We start from the raw sequence: 20570 nt of genomic DNA, 5'->3' as shown, positions 1-20570 counted from the left end.
TGCTCCCCACAGAGGGGACTGGAGGACTCTGGGGTCATGCCCACGGCATGCAGTGGGAAGGAGAAACTGGAGTACCCAGCCAAACTGAGAGTGGATGCAAAATGCCAGGGCAAGAGCAGCTCCAGCTCTGCTGCAGGTCTGAGCAGCTAGCTCTCCCCAGCCAAGGACCCTGCCAGCCCACGCGGCTGGTGTGCAGGGGGATGACCTGCCACACATCCACAGAGCGAAGCCTTGGCACTGCTTTTAATCCTCTGCTACCTTGAGATGGAGCTTCAGCTCCTCACAGGCTCTGACTAACAGCTGGAGCCAGGCAAAAGGTGATGGTCCCTCTGAAAGAGGAGAAAGGAAACAGCCAGCGTGTTTCTATCAGAAGAAAATATTCCATTTCAAATTGAACTTTTAGCAGTGTATTGTATTGTCTCTAAACAAAGGCCATCCCTTTCAGGACTTAAAACAATTGAAACCAATTTTTTTGATTCGCAAGGACATTCCAAACAGAGAAACGCTTTTTCACAGCAGGTTTTGCATTCTTTGAATCAGCACCTCCCAGCAGAAAACCTTGCCTTTGAAAAGTTTCCAACCACCTCTGCTTTGGAGACAGTGCTTGGGGCAAATCACATTGCCACACCAACACTGAATCATAGCTCAGATGGAGATAGAAACCTAGAGGTTTTCCAGAGCAAGTTGTTTCACCACGCCCTTCATGTAAGATCTTTTTTCCACTTCCAGTTCTTGCAAAGAGCAATGATCGTTGTTATAAGTGTTTACGTTGTTGCTTTCTTCCAAATTAACATGATCACTCTCACCACCATAGGGGCTTCTAGGTAATGCTGATTACTCGCAAGAAACAATTTTAGAAGCACTGAAAGCAACCATGATAAATGGTTACATATAACTCCAGCGGAAAAAACTCCACTCCAACAAGCCTAAATTGTAAATTTTACAAAAATGCAAGAATTTCGGTTACTTCCAAGTTTTGCAAAAGCTATGTGCTTTGAGCACATATTTTATTGCTTTTTGCTCTTTCAGACATCATTCCACAGTGCTGCTGTGTCTAAAGGCAGGTAGTGAGAAGTAAGCAAAGTCCCACCTAAAATACCAGCCCCTGTCATGAACTAGGTTTACACAGACTATTTGATGATTGCCAGTTTTTTCAAAAGTTACCCTTTGCCTGCCCTGAACCTCCTAAGGTATTTACTTTCACCATGCTTCTGCCATGTAAGATAACATTGTCCCCACTGAATTAAACACAAATCATGGTGTGGTGTAGAAGACTGAACACAGTTCATCTGAACCTTACCCCCAAGCCTGACCTTCAAGTCGCCTTGTCCTTCTTTCAGTTGTCTACGGTAAGTCTCGATATATCATAATCATTGGGAAATGTGTAACCACACCGAAGAAGGAGAATAACTGGGAGACATGTAAGTACCTGAGACAATGCACATCTGCCAGAACTGTGGCAGCTGCTGAGGGCTACTTTACTGTTTGACATTATGCACATCCAGGTAAATTATCATTTTTATATGCATTTTCCTGTGTGCACAAGGACTAGCACAAGCATACAAGGATTTTTAAATTATTGTAACTTTGTGGAGAAAGTATGGAAAGCTTCATTTCACCAGTGACTGTTTCTTGAAGGGGAAGAAAACCAGTGGATTCTCTCCCAAACTCTCTAAAGTGGGATAAATTAAGACATTGCTTCAAAAATGTTAAATTTGCTGTGGTAATACAGGGAATTACACAACACCTTAGCCTGCCAGAACCTCTTTAAAATTAGCTTTTCCAAACTTTCCCCAAAGCTTCTCTTAGCTTTCAACAACAATAACAGGAGCCTAAACACTGCAGACAAAGTATTTTTGCTATGCCAAACAGTTTAAGAGAAAAAAAAAAAAGAAGAGTCGACATGGAGAAAGCACTGGAGCACCAAGACCCTCCCTGTTTCTGTGGGGGCAGCTTTCATGCTTGGTCTGAGTGCCTTGTGGCTTCAGCAAAAATTTGGATCAAGTCCTGAACTTTATCAAACAGGTTCTTTTCTGGTCTCAGCCCACGCGGTTTTGTTGTCTTCAGCACCCTGTAGGAGAGAACACTTTCCCCGCTGCTTTGTGCTGCGTGACTCCCTACAGATTGGTGCAAGCTGGAGTGGCATAGCCCTGAGCCTCTGCTGAAATACACAGTGCTGCCCAGGGGACCAAATTTCCCAAGTCTTGTTAAAAACAATGTCTCAATATCTTCCAGGTTGCCTGTAAGGTTTTGGCCAAGTGTCATCAGTAAGATAGGATGAAATATACCGTCTTGTAGTAGAAATATTAATGAGTACTGAAGTGTATTGAACATGAAAATCTTTCATGTTATTGTATCTCTGTCTTTTCTTATCTGCAATATGGGCTTTCTGCCCCTCCCCACCCCCCATCCTGGCCAATATTTTATATGAATCTGGAGTGCAAAGCCTGCACTGATATCTTAGAGGATGAGCCAAGTGACTATCATTCAAATATTTATTTAATGAGAAGTTAGAACATTTTGCATTTTCCTCCTCAACTCTTTCAAAAGCAGCTCATTTCTTCTTGCTGGAAGAGTGCCCATTGTTCATTTGATGCTAAAGATAGGGCTTTGCTGTTTTCTTTTAAGTCAATGATTGGAGAGTGGAGAGCAAAGAGGGAGTTAAGCTTTATTATGCCACCTTGTCAAAAGGATACGACATTATGCAAAAGGAATGATGTGGAACAAAAAAATGCTTTCTTTTCCACACACTATCACTGGCATACAGATTTTATACAATATTCTTCTTTTGCTTTGCCTGGTAGATTCAATTTCAGATGGCCGTGTCAATTAAATGGCAGCCACTTTGTGCACCTTGCTGCCTCAGCCATTTTTGGAAGCAGCAATCAGTTTGATGTTGCCCCCAGAATTTCCAAATTTATGAGGGAGGAGGGTGGTTCTGTTTGTCTGGTTTTAAATCTATCTTAAATATGCATTTAATCTATTTAGTGTTGGAGGAGCCTGTGGTCTGGAATGAACAATATTTCCTCAGAGTAAAGACAGGCAGGGTGTTACATCCGCAGAAGGGTAAGTGGGGCACAGAGGCAGTAAGTGATTTGCCTGAGGTCACACCAAGATTGCATGGAGAAGCAGGGACTCAGGCTTATAGCTTCCCTATGTTTAAAGTGGAGGCAAAAACAGAGGGACTGTGCTATCTACCAAGAGAAAAGAGGACAGCTGGTTGCTTTTCTCTGTGGCTTCACAGGATGAACCAGAAAACATTGAGTGGTGCCCCTCCTGAGTTGTTTTTCTAACAACGTGTGCCTACCTCCCAGCTGCTCGCCTCACTGCAGCATGTTGTGCAGCAGGATCATTTTATAGCTAATAAAGTGTTTCTTCACATGAGTTTATCAGCCCTGAAAGTGGAATCCCTCATGGCTGAACGTAGCTCTCATGGTGCATGCTGGGGAACGCATGGCAGACTCACGGAGAATTCCAGTGTTGAACATGATTAGCTTCCCTTTACCTCTGAGGAATAGTACCAGGAAATTGCTAACACAGTAAATTGTCTCAAATATGCACTTACTAAAGCCTTTAAAGAGCAATTACTGTATGTTAACTGAACACCAATCAACTGTAAAAACAGCAGTTATGTGGGTTTAATAGGTATATAAAGGAGAAAATCTTACCACCCTGCAATTAATTCAAAATCACATAAAAAGTGTAACTTGTACTCTTATTGCTTATTAATACATAAAACATGTACAGCATGTTAAAACATTTAATTAGCACTTATATAACAGGCTAAAAGTTAAATATCAAATAATCACTAAAATACTGTTGAGCTCTTCATTAACTATGTGAAACACCCCCCCAACATGCAATGTTCAGGTCATTCTAGCAATTAGGTGCTTTCAGCTACCTCTCAGTGATTTTATATCAGCTGTGTCCCATGCTAGTACATGGGACACAGCTGATATAAATGTATTGAATCCCAATACATTGTCCAGTTTCACTGTCTTCAGAATCACCTTCCTTGAAATATAGGACATTTCCAAGAAAGCCAGAAGGCAAATAATGGACGGCAGGAAGAGGTGTTCCTGAGCAAGGTCTTCAGCTCTCATCTCTGTGAAACTGTGTTTAAAAATCTGACCAGTAAAAAATAGGTTAATAGCAATTCACAATGTGGAGAATTTCATCAGTAGCTATAAGTACACCAGGAGAGAGAGGAAAGTAAATCTGCAGTGAAGGTCTGCACATGGAAGAGGAGATTAGTGGTAAATGACAGTGGCCTGCTGGTTTGTGGCAGAGGCCAGGGAAGAGAGGAGCCAAAATCTGAGAGCTGAAGGCCTCCAGCATCACCAGGAGGAGAGCAAGTGACTAGATACCACAACAGGAGTTTGAAAATGTAGAAAAAGGGGGGTGGGCACCTTAAACTTGACTTGCAGTCAAGATGCATGCTTGCTTGGGATCTCAGAGGGAAGGAAAATAACAGCCAATATATACCATTGAGAACTTCATCCAATCACACAGTCTGTTGACAGAAGGAAAACACAACATAGAATTACCCTTTGTTTAGTCTAAATCAGCTGCCAGTATGCACATACACCACATGAAAGGCGAAACCTGAACATGTTCCCAGAACGTCTTCCTGAAAAAGCCATCTGCTGCCCAAGCTAATGTTACCATCCTCCCCATCACAATGAGTTTTGAAAGGTTAAATTCCATTTTCCAGGCAAGATAACAACCTCACCTCAGCAACACAGCTTAAGGCTGCCAAGTGCAGTCAAGAGACTGGTTTCTTCACAGAGGCTCTCAGCTATTGCATGCAGACTCATAGAAGAGACATAAGTGTATAAGGAGTTTGCACTCAGCCAGCATGGCCCATAAATCTTGTGGGTTTGTGAAGGACTGTGGACTTGCACCTCAGCTTCAGAGGAAAGGAGGGATTGCTAACAGTCAGCACAGGGGAAGGCAAAGCCACCAGCGAGCTGGATGGGTCATTGGAGGGAGACCTATGCTGTTGTGCTTCTCTTTTCAGAAGAAGGTGCTAAAGGAAGGACATTCAACCAGCTCCCTGACTTCTGTGGGCCAGGCATGAAAGTGCTTGATCTCGGTGAAGGTCCAACAAGAGAGGACCATCTCTTGGCCCCGAATACAAAGATGCATGGTTGCTTCTCACCAAAGTGGGTAGAAAAGCCTCCTTTTCCTCAGAAGTGTAATTTAACAGACCCCAACAAAAAACAAAAGGTTGTCCACTCACTAATTTTGTCTAAATTCTTTGACTATATTTGATTGCATTTTTACTCATCTTGATAGTAAATCTGAATTTATGGTACCCCATCAGCTCTAAAGATACATCATAAAATAAATAAATAAATAAATAAATAAAATTGTGTGCCTTTTGTGCACAAAGGTTTAACTTGAAACAAATATTCAACTTAAAGCATTTTCTCTCTTGATATAGCTATATCTGTGCCAAGAGGACAGATTTAAATGTGTGCAGTTGTGGGATCAAGAGATGGCTAGCCCCTTGTGGTGGGTTGGCCTTGGCTGGCTTCCAGGTGCCCAACAAGCTGCTCCATTGCTTCCCTTCCTCAACAGGACAGGGAATAAAATATGACAAAAAGCTCGTGGGTCTAGGTAAGGACAGGCATATCACTTATCATTTACCATCATGGGCAAAACAGACTCAACTTGGGGAAATTAATTTACTTTATTGCAAATCAAACAAAGCAGGATAATGAGAAAGAAGAACAAAACTAACACCTTCTCCTCACCCCTCCCTTCTTCCCAGGCTCCATTTCACTCCCAAATTCTGCACCTTCTCCCCTCAAGCAGCACATTGAGCAGTGCGGGGGACGGGGAATGGGGATTTTGGTCAGTTCATCATGTGTTGTCTCTATTACTCCTTTCTCCTCATGCTCCTCACCTGTTCCAGTTTGTGGTCCCACCCTTGGCAGACAATCCTCCGTTAACTTCTCCGACGTGGGTCTTTTCCACAAGGTGCAGTCCTTCAGGAACAAACTGCTCCAGCGTGGGTCACCCATGGAGTCGTTGGTCCTGACAGAAAACCTTTTCTCCATGGGCCTCAGTTCCTGCCAGGATACTGCTCCAGAGTGGGCTCTCCATGGACTGCAGCTTTCTTCAGGGTACATCCATTTGCTCCAGCATGGTGTCCTCCACCTAGCAAATGGAGAAGTAAGCCATGACTTTTTCAGTGAAGGGTTTGTGTGAAGCACTACAAAAATGCTTGTGTGACATGACTTCTTTATGCTATTGTCAGGTACAAAAAGATTAGTGTCTTGTTCCATTTTTTATTCCATCCTCTAACTATGAATTACTCTCTTTGAGAGAATATCAGTGACAAAAGATACCAGCATGAAATACTAATGGGCTTTTGCTCAAATTATGGCTACCATTAGTGAAAAGAAACATGAGAATTAAAATAATTTAAATACTTCATTAACAACAGGAGCCTTCTCAGTGCTATGGATCATCCATGAAGGAAACCTTGAAATGCTGATAGGAGACATTTATAAATAGATTTAAACCCTTGTCTGCCACTGGAATATAAACTCAAATTAAGGTTTAGGAATTTCAAACGCAAGTTTGTACAATTCTTCCTGCTTTGAGGAGACTCATATAAGTCTAAATATTACAGATTTAGTGAATGTTATTCACTACACAGGAAAGTTAGTCAAGAGGACTATCACTACCTTTAAAAGAAAGAAATCTCAGCCTGAAATTTGACACAATAGGAACTAACTGAAGCTGTGCTGGAAACCTCCTATTGAAAGAAGCAAACAAGATTCCTCACTGCTCACAAACAGCTAAAGACGTTTGGAAAATTTTGTGCAGAACAAAGCAGTCTAACAATGAAACAACTGCACAGAGAGGTTATTTATGAGCCATCAGTTTAGATGTTCAGATTAGAGATGGATCTGATCCACAAAGTTTTGATCAGGATTCAGAATTGCTGTAAGTAAGTTTTTAGTCTGACCTACCTGGGCAGTATTCAGCTGCTGACTTCTCTAAAGTTTATGCACAATTTGGATCTGAGAGGATAGCTTGCACCCAGCTCCAAAAAATAAGACACCTCAGCACTGAAAAGAAGTATTTGCATTTCATTTCACTTCATCCTCTGCTTTGAGGTCTGTGAGGAAAAGCATGGATAGTAGTTACAGATAATCCATGGACAGAAGCAAAAAGTGAGTTTGTACCATGGTGCTCTGGTTTTGCATTTTCCCTTTTCCATCATTAGCTTTCAGATGATATTAAACATCTGGAAAACAGAAGTACAATGGCCAGGTTTGAGATACTTAAATTATCTTGATAAAAGGGCAAACCAACTACATGTGCATAAGAACCAGCCATGAAATGGAGTTCTTGTTATTTGCAGAAAGTATGACTAAACCACAGAATCAGTCAGTAAATTCTCATAAAGCAGATACTCACCTGAGTGCTGGAGACCAGCCCATTTGTATTACACCCTTGCTGTTTCATTTACAGCCTCTGCTAGTGTTCATATGAGGATGGAGCTCTCCTAAATGGAATCTAATAATTTTAACTGAAAGATCTTGGAGGCTCATCTTATTCAAGGTTCCTCTTTTGCATGAAAATCAAAATGATCTCTTCCCTGAACAGATTAACCACCTGTGAGCACAGCACTTTTCCATTGCTGACTGAAGGCACTACCTGATCATGCTTTTATTAGCATGATGCAGAGCATGTAATCACAGAGTTTGATCTCAAGGGTGGCATTGAGGAGGAGGTCTTTTTTCCCAGACAAAGACTAAAAGATCTGCAGCAGATGACTGAAGTCCTCTGCACCAGGTGAACGGAGACTCCCTATGAAAAGCAACTTGGAATTCCATGTCTGCAATCAGAAAGTGCCTGTTAGTCACCAGCACACCTATAAAACAATCTCCAATATTAAGTCCCTAACTCACATCTGCAATGGAAAGAAAGATTTTCAGAAATTTTCAAAACACAAAGATGCCAAAGGATTCCAACAGGTCCCCTGAGACTTCTAAAAATCCCACATTGCCATTATGAATGTTGAAAGGCAAGAGGGCTGCCAAGGAAGTAATGCATTTGCTTACTTTTGTCACCACTTGCGTAACTAGCATATTGATTTTGAGAGCCTTATCCCTTATTCCTCTGTTCCATCTCTAGGGCTCTCTCAAACTGCATAGAGTCCCCGGGAACAGCTCACTCCATCAGGGACAACACCCATTTGATATAAATTTATGGGAAAAGAGCATCTCCTTGTCAGCTTTCCAATTAAATTACATGGAAAGAAATATAAGTTAGAGCATGAATCCCTACAGAATGAGGCACTAATTGCTAAACATGTATGTTAAATGGATTAAATAACATACATTTAGTCTGATAATAAGAATATAATAAAGTATGATTACATACTTTTTTGCTGCTGTTAGTTGAGTTAATTACATGGATTATGATATCTACATCTGATCACCTGCCCTTCCTCTTTGGTGAATAGGACAGAAGGCCAGACAGTTCCTCAGAGAAGGATCAGGCATGAATTTAAACTAATTCATCCCAAAAAAGCTTTTTTCTGTGACTGAACTGAAAAAGCACACATCCTGTTGGCACCTCCCCTCCAGGACAGAGAGAGGCATAAGGACTGATGAAGGCAAGCACAAAGATACTCTTTTGATGGCCAGATGGAATATGTCTGGTCCCAGTCTAAGCCTAGCAGACAACTCTGTTTTCTTGCCTTGCTATATGCTTCTCCCTTCCAGGCAGGAATGGTGTCTGGGTAGTCTCAGTCTTGCATGTACATAAGCCTGGGCTTCCTCTAGCACCAACACCCACAATGATCTTCTTAGTCTCCTAAAAACAATAGCCCAACTCCTACCAGCTCCAGCATGGCCACAGTTTGTCATCTGGTTACTAGGAGTCATCCTGCAAAGGAAGGTGGAAAGATGACCAGCTGAGGAAGGGGGGAAGCAGACCTCATTTTGCAACCTGTTTTCCAGGAGGAGACTTCTATAGTAATAGCAAGAAATACCTTGCAGCTGCAGCAAGATGGCTGAAAGACCTTAATTCTTTCTGCAGTATATTTAATGCTGTAGATTTATTTACCTGAGAGAAACCAAATCCTTTCTACTCCTGAATGACTATTTTTACCTAAATAATGTGGTTTCAACAATCACGTACCTGAAGTCCTGAAGACTCTAAGCAGAGAAAACATTTTCTCTGGAAATAACACATCAAAGACTCTTTGCTTTATAGAGCTTGCCTTCTAATTATACAGTGGTTCATATAGACCAATACTACCACTCCTTTTACTGCAACATACGCTAGAACTCTTCAGTGACTTCAATCTAAATGAGTCCACAAAGACTTGAAGCATCATTTGGCCCCATAGCTTAATATGATTTCCTTCAGTTGTATACAAAAGTTAAAATTTCAGTCCGACATTTTCAACACAAGCTGAATTAATTTGTGGCATAGTTGGTAAATATATTTCTCTCTTTAAACTCTACTGAGATCACAACAGAACAGCTGCAGAGAGACACATTTCACTTAGATTTGGAAGTCATGCATGTACAGCTGGCTAGACTTGAACCAAGTTCTTCATTAATAGATGTGTAAACTCAACAGAGAATTCAAGAATCAAGCTGAGGAATATTTGCTTTTACACCAACTATTCAAAGAGGCAAATTATTTGAGAAGAATTAAAACGTATCTCTTCTCATTCCAGCAGCTGACTTAATTTTGTCTTAAGCATCATAGCTTAAATGAATCAATTGGAATTCTTGACAGATTGTTTTATGTACAAGAAAAATGTGGTTTATGAACAACATAAGAATTAACAGAGGTCACACAACTAACTTTTAGGAAGCATTTCTTTTTAGGATAACAGAATAACTTCTTTTTAACACAGAAATATTTTATCAGTCAGTTCTCATCAGAGAACCCAAGAGTTCAGAAAAATTACAATGCAATCAGTGGCAGAAGTACTGTAACTTATATTACCATAACATAAAATGAATGTGAAAGAGATACGACTCCTTCTGCTTCTGTGCATAAAGCTGTCAACAAAAGAGATTAAGATGAGACTTTCATTGGGGACAGATTATTCCCTTCCTGCTCACCAGGGGATTTCCTGCTTTTTCCTTCAAAAGTCAAGACACTGAACTGGACAGGGAACAGACCTGATCTGATCAATTCCCACATTTTGCTAGAACAAAACAGATCTCAAATGCAGTAAAAAAAAAAAGCCAATAGTGCTACCTGACACTTAGCTGCACACTGCATCTGTTGTTACGCAATGGAGTGCATTGCATGAGAAGTTATTTTGTTTTTCTAATGTTTGTGCTGTTTTCCTTTTTTTTTTTTTTTTTTTTCCCCCAAGTTGACAGAACTTTGGATTGGATTCCTCCAGTTGTAACAAGTGAGAATACTGGCTCAATCACAAAAGTAAAGCAAAAACAAATCCTTACCACACTGACACTATTTTCGGGGGGTATTTCACTTGATTTGTAGCATATTGTGGGAGTGCTGGAGAAATGGAATTGTAAGATTCAGGCCAGAACTAATTAAGTAGTTTGAGCCAAGATGAAATGCAGAAATACAGATCAATATCTTAGCTTACATGATAGATATTTTCTGTATCTAAGAGCTGTTTGGTTGTTCGGTGCTGTCCTCTGCTAATGATGCATATAAAGCCATAGAGGAGGTCTGTTCAAAATTTGCTTTGAGCCTGCTAAGAGATCATTGCCTTAGGTACATTATATGTCACTGAGCATACATTTAGACGGAAGGCATGCCTTCTGGTAAAAAATGATTGGACATCGGATGGACAGAAATGCTGGTCAGAGAAGAGTCTGAGTCATGTCCTTAAAGTAGTTCGCACTTCACCAAAAATGTGGGCTTACAAAATGTCAGAGACAAGCTGGAGAAAAGGAAGGTTAAGAGAACACCAAAGAAACAGGAAAATAGGAAATTGAAATAGGAAATGGGTCTGAGAGGGAGTTGTGGAGGTATCTGGTCCAACCTCTTGCCAAAAGCAGGGTTATTCCCAACATGAGACCAGGTCAGTCCAAAAAAAGACCAGGCTTTGTCCAAAAAAACACCAACAGTGAAGATATCACATGGTCATGGGGTGCCTGCCCCAGTGCTGCATTGCTCTCCCAATAGGAAAAGTATCCTGTTGTCCTACTCCAATGTGTTCTCCCTTTGTAGTCACACATGCATACGTCCTGCTGAATCAAGCCTTATTCTCCCCCTCTACCCCTGCAAAATATGCATGGTATTTCCACACGTAGGTAAGTAACTGCAAATGCAGCAGGAAAGACAATGGTTTCAGCTAGGCTCTCCAAATGTCAGATGATCCAAATAGGCATCAGACTCCTTTACCAAGACTTTGGCCAGGGTGCTTGCTCTTTGACTTATGCCACTCAGCCCCATCTTTGGTTCACAGGGCATTTGCACCCATCCATTTATCTCAGGGCAGTTTGGTACACAACAGATAAGATAACAATAAAAGGTTTACAAGCTGCATCCTGGAAGGACTGTAGCCTTCAAGGCTAAACTTTGTACCCCAGACTACTCAAACTGAAATCCCTGTTTCCAGCAGCGGTTGTTGGGGGCGGGGTGTTGGGGGGCGTGGAATTAACCACGCTGCAAATAAAGAAAGTTTTCTCTAACATCTTAAGCCTATGTTGGACTAAAACACTCCCTTTTCCAAAATCTTCTTACCCAGAATAGTTTCCTATTTAGTAATCTTGCTGCTTTGGAGACAAACAGCTGGCTTTCATGGTGGAAAAATCTGTTATCAGAAAAATGTTAAAGAAAGACTTCAAGGTGAGTAAGAGTGGAGAAACTTGGGGCAGTTTTCATTGAGAAGTACAACTGAACATCTGCAATTATATTTTGATATTTTCTTGCAGCCAGGAGACTGACTTTTGCAGTTTAAGTTCACATGAAGTCTTCTGTGTGGCATCAGTTTCTAAGATAACTGGGCCACAAGTATCAACACTTCACATAGTCCTTCTCTCTTCGCCCTGCAGTTCCAGACCTATAATCCTTACTTTCTGTGACCCTGTCAATCCTCAGTGTTGGTCCCTGAGTCACAGGGTAACCTCAACTGCTCAACTCCTCTCCAGGGAGGTTGTGTGTTTGCAAGGGAAGGAGATAGCGGTCTCCCTTCCCATAGCAACTCCTGCAAAGCCTTTGAACTGAGGTGAATACGAAGGCAAGATCTTTGCATGGAGGGCATTCAGGCACTGTACCTCTAGATGAAAGAAAACGCCAGCAGTCAGCTAGCAATAATGTGGCAAACATTTACCCAGACTTCTTAAGAAAAGAAAGGACAACGAGCCTGGGAATACAGAGTGTGCAGAAAACCAATTGTCTCATGGCACAGATGCTCCCTGGGAAGCCCAAGGCTCCCAATTATGAGAAAGGGAATTGTCTGGCAAGGCAAAGAAGTAACGTGAGTAAAGGTTCATGTTAGTAACTGCTTCCTTTGCCTCCTCCCTCCTAGCCCTTGTATTTCAATTCAGCACAGGAACCTCAAGGCAGGTGAACCAGTCACGTTCAGCCAGAAGCCTAAAACTGAAAAGATCGAGGGCTTTGTTCCAAACTCACACAATTCTGCCACTAAGGTGAATAGGATAACGCAACCTTAATACTCTAGTAAATCACTCCAAGGTCTTTCATTACATCACTTACGTAATTCTTATTAGTGACGTACCACTGAGCAACCCTTTCTCTTTTCTAAATTGGTGGAAGTACAGGTTAGCTCTGGGCTAGAACATACAGTGTGAAAATTATTCATAGGTCTCCCTCATGAACAGATGCTTCCAGAGACCACTGAAAAAAAGGCAGCATCTAACAGTTTAAAACGTATCCTTTGTGTGTGTGTGTGTGTGTTTCTTTAAACATAGGATAAGGAAATAAGTATTTTAACAAATAAATATTTGACTCCGAGGGAGAGAGTTGGAAGGTGGAAGCATGTAAAGCTATCAGGGGATCAAAGCTTTCATACTGCTTAACATCATACACATTCATTTGAGATCCAGTTCCAGTACAATCAAAAAGCTACTTAAAACTGGAAACAGAATCTGGTTAAAACACACAGTAAAAAGCCTCGCGTCTTCTGAATGTGCATTTATATCTATATTTAGCAAAGAAAGATTCCAAGACAACAGCACAAGCATCGTTTTAACTTTTCAATGGAGTAATAGGAAAAAATAGTACCTCCTGCTCCATCTTACTGGGTGTGTACTGAACTCCAGTGAAGCACAGTCTCAATGCTGGATCCAACAGGTCATTAGATATTGGAACATACAGTACCCCAACTCCTGAAGAGACTGAGCTGATAATCCAAATACTAGCCTGTCTCCATCTATTTTGATCTTTCAAGACAGCCTGCAAAATTTCTTCATTTCTATGTTGGGTTCAGGAGGAGTCAGCAGACCTTGGCAGTGTACCCTTCAATTCTAATGGATGTTGGGCTGGTGGATATTCAAGGCATTCTTCAGGGATGTGGTAGACCCTAGACCTGTGTGAGCTAGGGGAAGTCACCATCCTGCACCTGTAAACCCAAAATTCCCTATGAAATAAGGGAGGAAAGTGTGCAGATGGGAAAAAGGGTGTTTTGCTCCCTCCCAGAGCTGCCTATTGCAGAACAAGTCACTTGAACAGACCTATTAGCAGAATAGCCAATACAAAACTACACACACACAAGCACACTCTTAAAAAGTTTTTATTAATTTTCATTGTTGTTTTTTTTTTTAAAAAAACAAACCCGTCAGTGCAACAGTTCAGTATCCCCTTCCTATCCCCCATCAGTAAGCAGTAATTTTAAAATCAGGAAATACCGAGTGCTGAAGCCAATGGGTTAGCATTTTGCTATTATTTCCTTCTGTCAAACTCTGAAAAAGTCCTCTGTATAAATTAAACAATGAAAAAAATGTTATTTTCAATTCTATGTCATTACAGTCAACAGAATCATAATAATGCATCTAAAATGTGTGTCCACAATATATCAGGTATACATTTTGGGAAAAGAAAAAAAGAAAAAAAAAATATGACATTCTAGGCTTGTTAAAAGGATAATGGTCCCATATTTTTTATTAACAGGTTAGCAAAACAAAATCCAATGGATTACAATATTTACATGTTATTTGAAAAATAAAGTAGTGATAAAAGCATGTCACAATCTTTTTTTTTTTTTTTTTTTTTTCATTTTTGGTAGCTATTACAAACACCCAATCCAGGTATGGAACTGTTTAAATATGTTTGAAATGAGGCCAATTAAAAAACAAATACAGACACGAAATGTGTATTTATACTTGTCCCTCCAATGTGTTTTTCCATGACATTCCCTCCCTACTTCAAAAAACAAAACATAAAAACCCAACAAAAAAATCAAAAAGGATCCCCTAACACACAGTTGATGAATCCCCAAAAGCAAAACACCATGCTTCTCAAGTAGCACTTATTCCACAAATGCAACATTTTTGCCATTAATTTTATGTGAAGCTCTCTAGGACGCTGTTTCCTCAGCAGCTTCCTATTTCCCCCCCTCCCCCTCCCCCAGATCCCCCCCAAAACCAAAAAAAACAAACGAAGACACATGCATTTCTAAAACTAGGTTTCAGTCAAGTACTTTCTACTTTTTGGAAAGAAACTCTTTTTTTTTGTTCACAATCAGAACATACCATGGGCATCAGATCCTGTATTCATTGCTCAGGCAAAATTCCCGTTGAGTTTAGAAGGCTTTCCACCCAAGAAGTAGTGCAGGATCAGCCACTTAGGTATGCAGGTTCCTATTCACTCTACACTGCTCCCCTCATGCTAAAAGCTAAGGAGGAGGGGAAAAACTTAGCAACTCCATCTTGAATTGAATAAAAGTAGTTCTCCAGGCTCAATGTTGTATGTAACTATTTCACCTCCACTTGCAAAAAGATGCAGACATCCCTCCCTCCCACCACATCAAAACAAAAAGGAAACACGCACGCCACAGACAGAAGAAAAAAGGCAGCCAATCTTAACAAAAAATTACTGGTGTGAGACTGATAGATGTTAATATGACAAGCAACAGAATGGTTATGAGGACCTATGTGTTTGGCCCGCGAGCTGCATAGCTGTGCCGTAAGTTTGGTTCTTTAGTTTTTTTTAAAAAAAAGTTAAAACGTCTTTGTTATTTCCATATGTTTAAAATTAACAACAACAACAACAACAACAACAACAACAACAAAAAGTCATATTCACAAGATCTAGTCTCCTTTCCCTGCTCCCCCCTCAAAAAGAAATGCTCATTTTACATGAGAAACTTAATTGTGCTGTATTTGTAATACCTCAGGCTGATAGAAAATAAACATGTGGCAAACAAAACTGCACAATCAGTCACATGAAATCTATCAAATCCTAAAATTGTAACTGAATACTAACAAACAGCTTACCTGGAATAAAGGATGACAATTCACAAACAGTTATCTAGGAATTAAAGTCTCTCTCTTTTTTTTGTTTTTTTTTTTACTAAAATAATTAAAAAAATCACAGTATTTTAAGAAATAAAACCCACACTGGGATTTTAAGCACAATTTGTTTTCCTTTCCTTTAAAACTTTTTTTTTTTTTCCCTCCATTCACCACCTTGCCCAGCAGTCTCTCTGCATTTAACCACAACGACAACAGGTAGTACTGACAAATGCAGAGATCTCCCTTGGTTAATTCTGAGGTACTAGGAAACAGGTGACTGTTTTAAGCAAAGCAGTTTCTGTTTTGTTTTTGTTTTCCTTTTTTTTTTTTTTTTTTTTTCTCCTCTTTTTTGTCCTTTTCTAAAGCAGTTGCATTCAGTCTGGAAAAGTGTTATGTATTAAAACTAGAAAAACGCACCCAAATTTGTGCGTTGAAAAGTTGTCCCCCCCACTTCTTCCATGCTCACGATGCTTCCATTCACAAACAATCCAAGTCTCCACTGCAAAGCACGATGTATAATGTAGGAACACGGGGAGTTGCTTCATTAGTCCAAGATGAATGTAACTTCCCATTGTCAAGATCCAGAAGAAAAGATGCAGTGATGTAATGGAGCCACTTATTCCATCACTTAAATAACTTTAATATACACACACTCACACAGGTACCAGTGCTTTGAAAATAGATCAGTCAGTCCTAAAAGCAGCTTTTTATCTTCCTTCTGCCCACCCCCCCCCCCCACCCCACCCCGTTCGTCACGTTCAAGTACGTTGATTAGAATCACACCAAATGCTTATTCGTTTTTGGCCTCTGAGTTGTTTTGGAGAGGTTTGTCAGCAGCTACCATGCTGACTGCTGTTTCACCATTGTGGGAAAAGTCCACCACCATTTTCTCAATGACTTCTTTTTCTTCTGGCAGTGTGCTAACAATTTCTTCTATGTCCTCCTTTGGCTGGCTGTCCTCACTGGTCCTGTGCTTGCTTTCGTTCAGTGCCCTGGAAAGTCAAGTGCCAGAAAATAGAAAGACAGTTGATATAGAGAACAGCAAAGCCAATCTGTGAGTATCACACCAGGAGAAAAACAGATCACTTGCTAAAAAGCCAGATGCAAGCAGCCACACCATTGCCACCTCATGCTCAGGAGGAGAGGCAGTGGAATGAAGCTACTAGCAGGACCCGTGACATTCTAGCTTTGAAATCAAATCTTTATTTGCTCTACACTGGGACAGATATGAGATGAGAGGGAAGAACCTCAATTATGACTTTAAAAAGTTTATTCCACTTTTCCCAGTACCTTTTAGAAAAGACTTACAGGGCACCAAAGGCATTCTCCCAAAGAGTTAATGATCCAATAAAACTTTTCATAGCTTGCAACATTTCAAGTACTTATATTTAGGCAGACAAGACTGAGGGTAAGAGAAGTAGTATTTTTCATCCCATCACAGTTAACCCACAATATTGTATTCAAATGTCTTCCACATGTCAGCAACCTTGAATCAAATCTACTCTTGGAAGAAACTGTGGTCAGGAAAGCTATCTCTGCTACTGATGAGATCTTCCTCAAAAGAAGGAAATTATTGTTCCAGAGATACCTATTTTATCTCTGAAGCATATCATCTGACAATGTGCGAATTGCTATAGAAAGGCAGATGAACTAGTGAACTTCACCATGCATATTTTAGAAGGAGTCCATTCAGATTGATTTTTACTTCCCTTGAAGTTCTTGACATTTCTCTGCACATAATTCTTAGTGCTGCTACGCAGGTTTAGCTACAAGCATGCAAAGATATGTAATAATAAGGGAGGAAAAAACCCCAGTTCTTTCCTAGAACATTTAGTGTAATTTTCTGCCATTTTTATGCTGCACTGCTGGCAGGTAAAATGAACAGTGCACTCAGGTAAAGTTAATCCTGGGCCAAGTGGTATTCACCCTGGGACAATCTTAAGTTTTAGAATCACAGTTAAACCCTATAGTCTACAGCCACTCTGGACAGCAGAGTTAAAAAGGCTGAACAGGAACTTCCCATGCAGAGACATCTAATGACTGCGTGTACACTTGTGATAAACAGAATTCTTCTTCACAGATCTGAGTTCAACTTACATGCCATGTCTCAGCACATGTCGCTCCCACTCGGAGCCTTCTGTAAATGATCGGCCACAGAACTCGCATGGGAAGCGTTTCTCTGGAGCACCTCTGTCAGGAAACATCATGAGATCTGGAAAAAGACCGCATAGCCCATGAATTCAGAAGTGCCAGGGCAAAAAGGAATCACTGTGATCCTAATCTGATCACCTCTGCTGCACCTTCTCATCCCTGAGAAGCAAAAGGTCTTACCTATCAAATAACTGCATTTGTGAAAATGTAACTCCTCCAGAACAAAGTGACACTGCAAGTGACAAATCCCGTAAGTCTTAAAGCATCTCTGCAAATAGGGTTAATGAATTACTACTCCCCGTTCCCGTACTTCAACAAATGAAGAGACTGTGGAGTCTTATTCAAAACCAAAACTGAGAAGTTTAGGGCTAAAATGGCTTGAAAGCAAAATCAAGAAACCCACTAAAGCCCATCCATAATTTTTGAATTGGTAGTACAAATTTTAGGAAACAAAGACTTGGTATATTTAACATGTGATCCTCATATTAAATAGATATTCCTTCATCATGAAGTCTCATGGGTTAAGTCCTGCATCTTAATAGCATAGGTGTTTCAACCTACCCTAATCTTTCATACAAAGTGCTTGGGGCCTCATTTGCAGAAGTGTCAAGCACCTAGTGATATGAATGAAGCCACTGGCAGCTCAGGTAGCACTATTTCTGAAAGCCAAGATCCATGTTAACATAGCCAGCTTTAACAAAAGATGAAACATTTTCTCACAAATTAACAAGATCACCACACAAGCCATTAAAAATAATTGCATGGACTACCTCACCCGATTCTTTTTCTGGAAATGAGACAGCACCATCTGCTCAGACCACTAATTCCTTAGCAGGGATTATCTTAAGCAAGAAATCAACAGAATGTCTTTCCGACTTCTTCCAAACTACACAATAAAAGAAAAGGGATTTTGCTTCATTTTGGTTCTGAACTTTGCTCACTTGATTTCTTCACTCACAGATTTACTCTGTTCAAGATGAGTCTATGAAGTTAAAATTGCCCACACATTCCCTATTATCTGTATTTAAGTCCTGTAAATGTATTTTTGTGACACATTGCTCAGTAGTTAGCTTTTACTAAAGTTCTATATGAAATGGTTCTTAATACAATTTCTTTCCTCTTTCCCCTGAAAGAAAAAAACCTCACTTTATTTCTTAACGACAGTGATTTATTACGTGGTTAAATACCACAAAGCAAGGTGCTGTGTCAAGAGGAACACCAGGAAGTAAGTCAGTGACATTAGTTCAGTTTAAATCTGGATTTTAATACCTAATGTGTGCTACAAATTTATAAACACATCACAATTCACAGACTAGTCATGGTACAGGGACAAATATTTATAGAGAGCAGAAGATTCGAAGGCAAACCCTGCTGTTCTGTACAAGAACATATCTACCGTATAGTACACAATAGGAAGTTTATTCTGGGCCTCTGCAGAGAGGAAATACACAACACAGATACTGCTTTGCTCAAACAGGGAGGAGCTGGGGTTATTCAGCTTGGAGAAGAGAAATTTTTTGAGATGAGGGTAGTGAGACACTGGAAGAGGTTGCCCAGAGAACTCGTGGATGTCCCATCATTAAAAGTGTCCAAAGTCAGGTTGGATAGTGCTTTGAGCAACCTGATTTAGTGAAAAATGTCTCTGCCCATGGCAAAGGGGTTGGACTATATGATCTTTAAAGGTCCCTTCCAGTCCAAACCAGTCTATGATTTATATTTGCAACTCCCATTAAGATCAGCAAGGGCTACTGTAGTAAACCCATCACCTAGTCAGAAACCACGACCTACTTCCCAATCACTGTTACTTCTAGGGCTGTGAATTTGGACTGCTTCCCTGAAGGAGTATCAGAAGCTGCTCTTCTCTGGAGCCTGCAGAAGAGAGGTAACAGACTGCACAGACACCTGACCTCTGCAGAGGCAGTTTTCCTGCATCACACATTCAAGCACTCGTGGACATTTATTTTTGTCAACTGTGGAAAAATACCTCTCAATTCCAGTTTCTGCTAAAGACCAAGACATAAAGGTCAGTAGAGATAGATGGTCCCTCTGGGATGCAGACCCTACCAGGGGCAGCTGTTCTTTCCATGGTGTGTGCCAGACCCTTTTTCCCCTCCTCAGCCTCTTCCTCCCATGATTTTCTACTATCCTTCACCAGCAGCCAACCACTCCTTTCCTTTCCCATCCAAAATAGCAGTTTAGCTCTGCTCCCCTTCCCATGGTGCATTCACAGGGATTTTTAAGGCTTGGCAGATAGCACCTTCTTCTCCTTTGTCTAGGTACCATGGCTTCCAGGGTCAATTCAGCACCTGTGTTTCTATGTAATGCTAAGGTCATCCTCACAAGGACAGCATGACTCTTCATCCCCTGCTAGCTGTGGGTCTATAGAAAACGTTATCAGCCTGCTACATCTGCAACTATGGTGAGCTGGTCCTTCACTCAAATCATTACACAAATCATTGTTCCAGCCATGAAGCTCTGAGGATCAAAGCTGTCCTTGAACAGACACCCAAGCATGTTTCCACACAAGTTACTAAAACAAAAGCCAAGACTCTGAGGTCTTGCTATTAAAAGGCAAGAAGCATTATCTGAGCCCCTCCTGTTCTGTAAACAAACTGTGCATACAGAAACTGCAATTTTTCAAGGTCTGAAAAGATGTAGAAAGACACATTTTCTTTTGTGAAGAACTCTTGAGTGAGTTGGAAAGCTGAAAATTTGGGAGGAAAATGGTCAACATGGTGGTGTACCTTCAGTTAGAGTACATAGAACTTGGCTGTGGTCGTCAGCATCAGGAGAGTGGGTGACCTCAGGAACCCGACATTCAGACATCGCAGCCAAAAGTGTTAAAGTGTTGTGAACATACTGAACTTGACAGATGAACTGTGCACCAGAGCACACTAGACAACACACAGTTTACACCGGGTACTCCAATAATCTGTTTTTCATGTGGGAAGGTTGTTGGAAGGGAAGGACAAG

General features: G+C 40.7%; 1 protein-coding gene across 2 annotated transcripts in view; it reads right to left on the bottom strand.

Moving 5' to 3' along the window:
• Positions 1-15800: 15800 nt before the first annotated feature.
• The window catches only part of ZNF462 (zinc finger protein 462), a 48736-nt gene continuing 43966 nt past the window's right edge, over positions 15801-20570 (bottom strand). For both annotated transcript variants that reach the window (XM_010173018.1, XM_029086225.1), the window contains 2 exons: positions 17544-17658; positions 15801-16438 (listed from right to left, as the gene is read on the bottom strand). In XM_010173018.1, the coding sequence (XP_010171320.1) occupies positions 16237-16438; positions 17544-17658 (317 nt within the window). In that variant the 3' untranslated portion in view covers positions 15801-16236. The remainder of the gene's footprint in view (positions 16439-17543; positions 17659-20570) is intronic.

Source organism: Antrostomus carolinensis, unplaced genomic scaffold (assembly GCF_000700745.2).
Source record: "Antrostomus carolinensis isolate BGI_N321 unplaced genomic scaffold, ASM70074v2 scaffold6978, whole genome shotgun sequence".
In the NCBI taxonomy this organism is placed as follows: Eukaryota; Metazoa; Chordata; class Aves; order Caprimulgiformes; family Caprimulgidae; genus Antrostomus; species Antrostomus carolinensis.
This window is presented reverse-complemented; position numbering and strand designations above follow the sequence as displayed.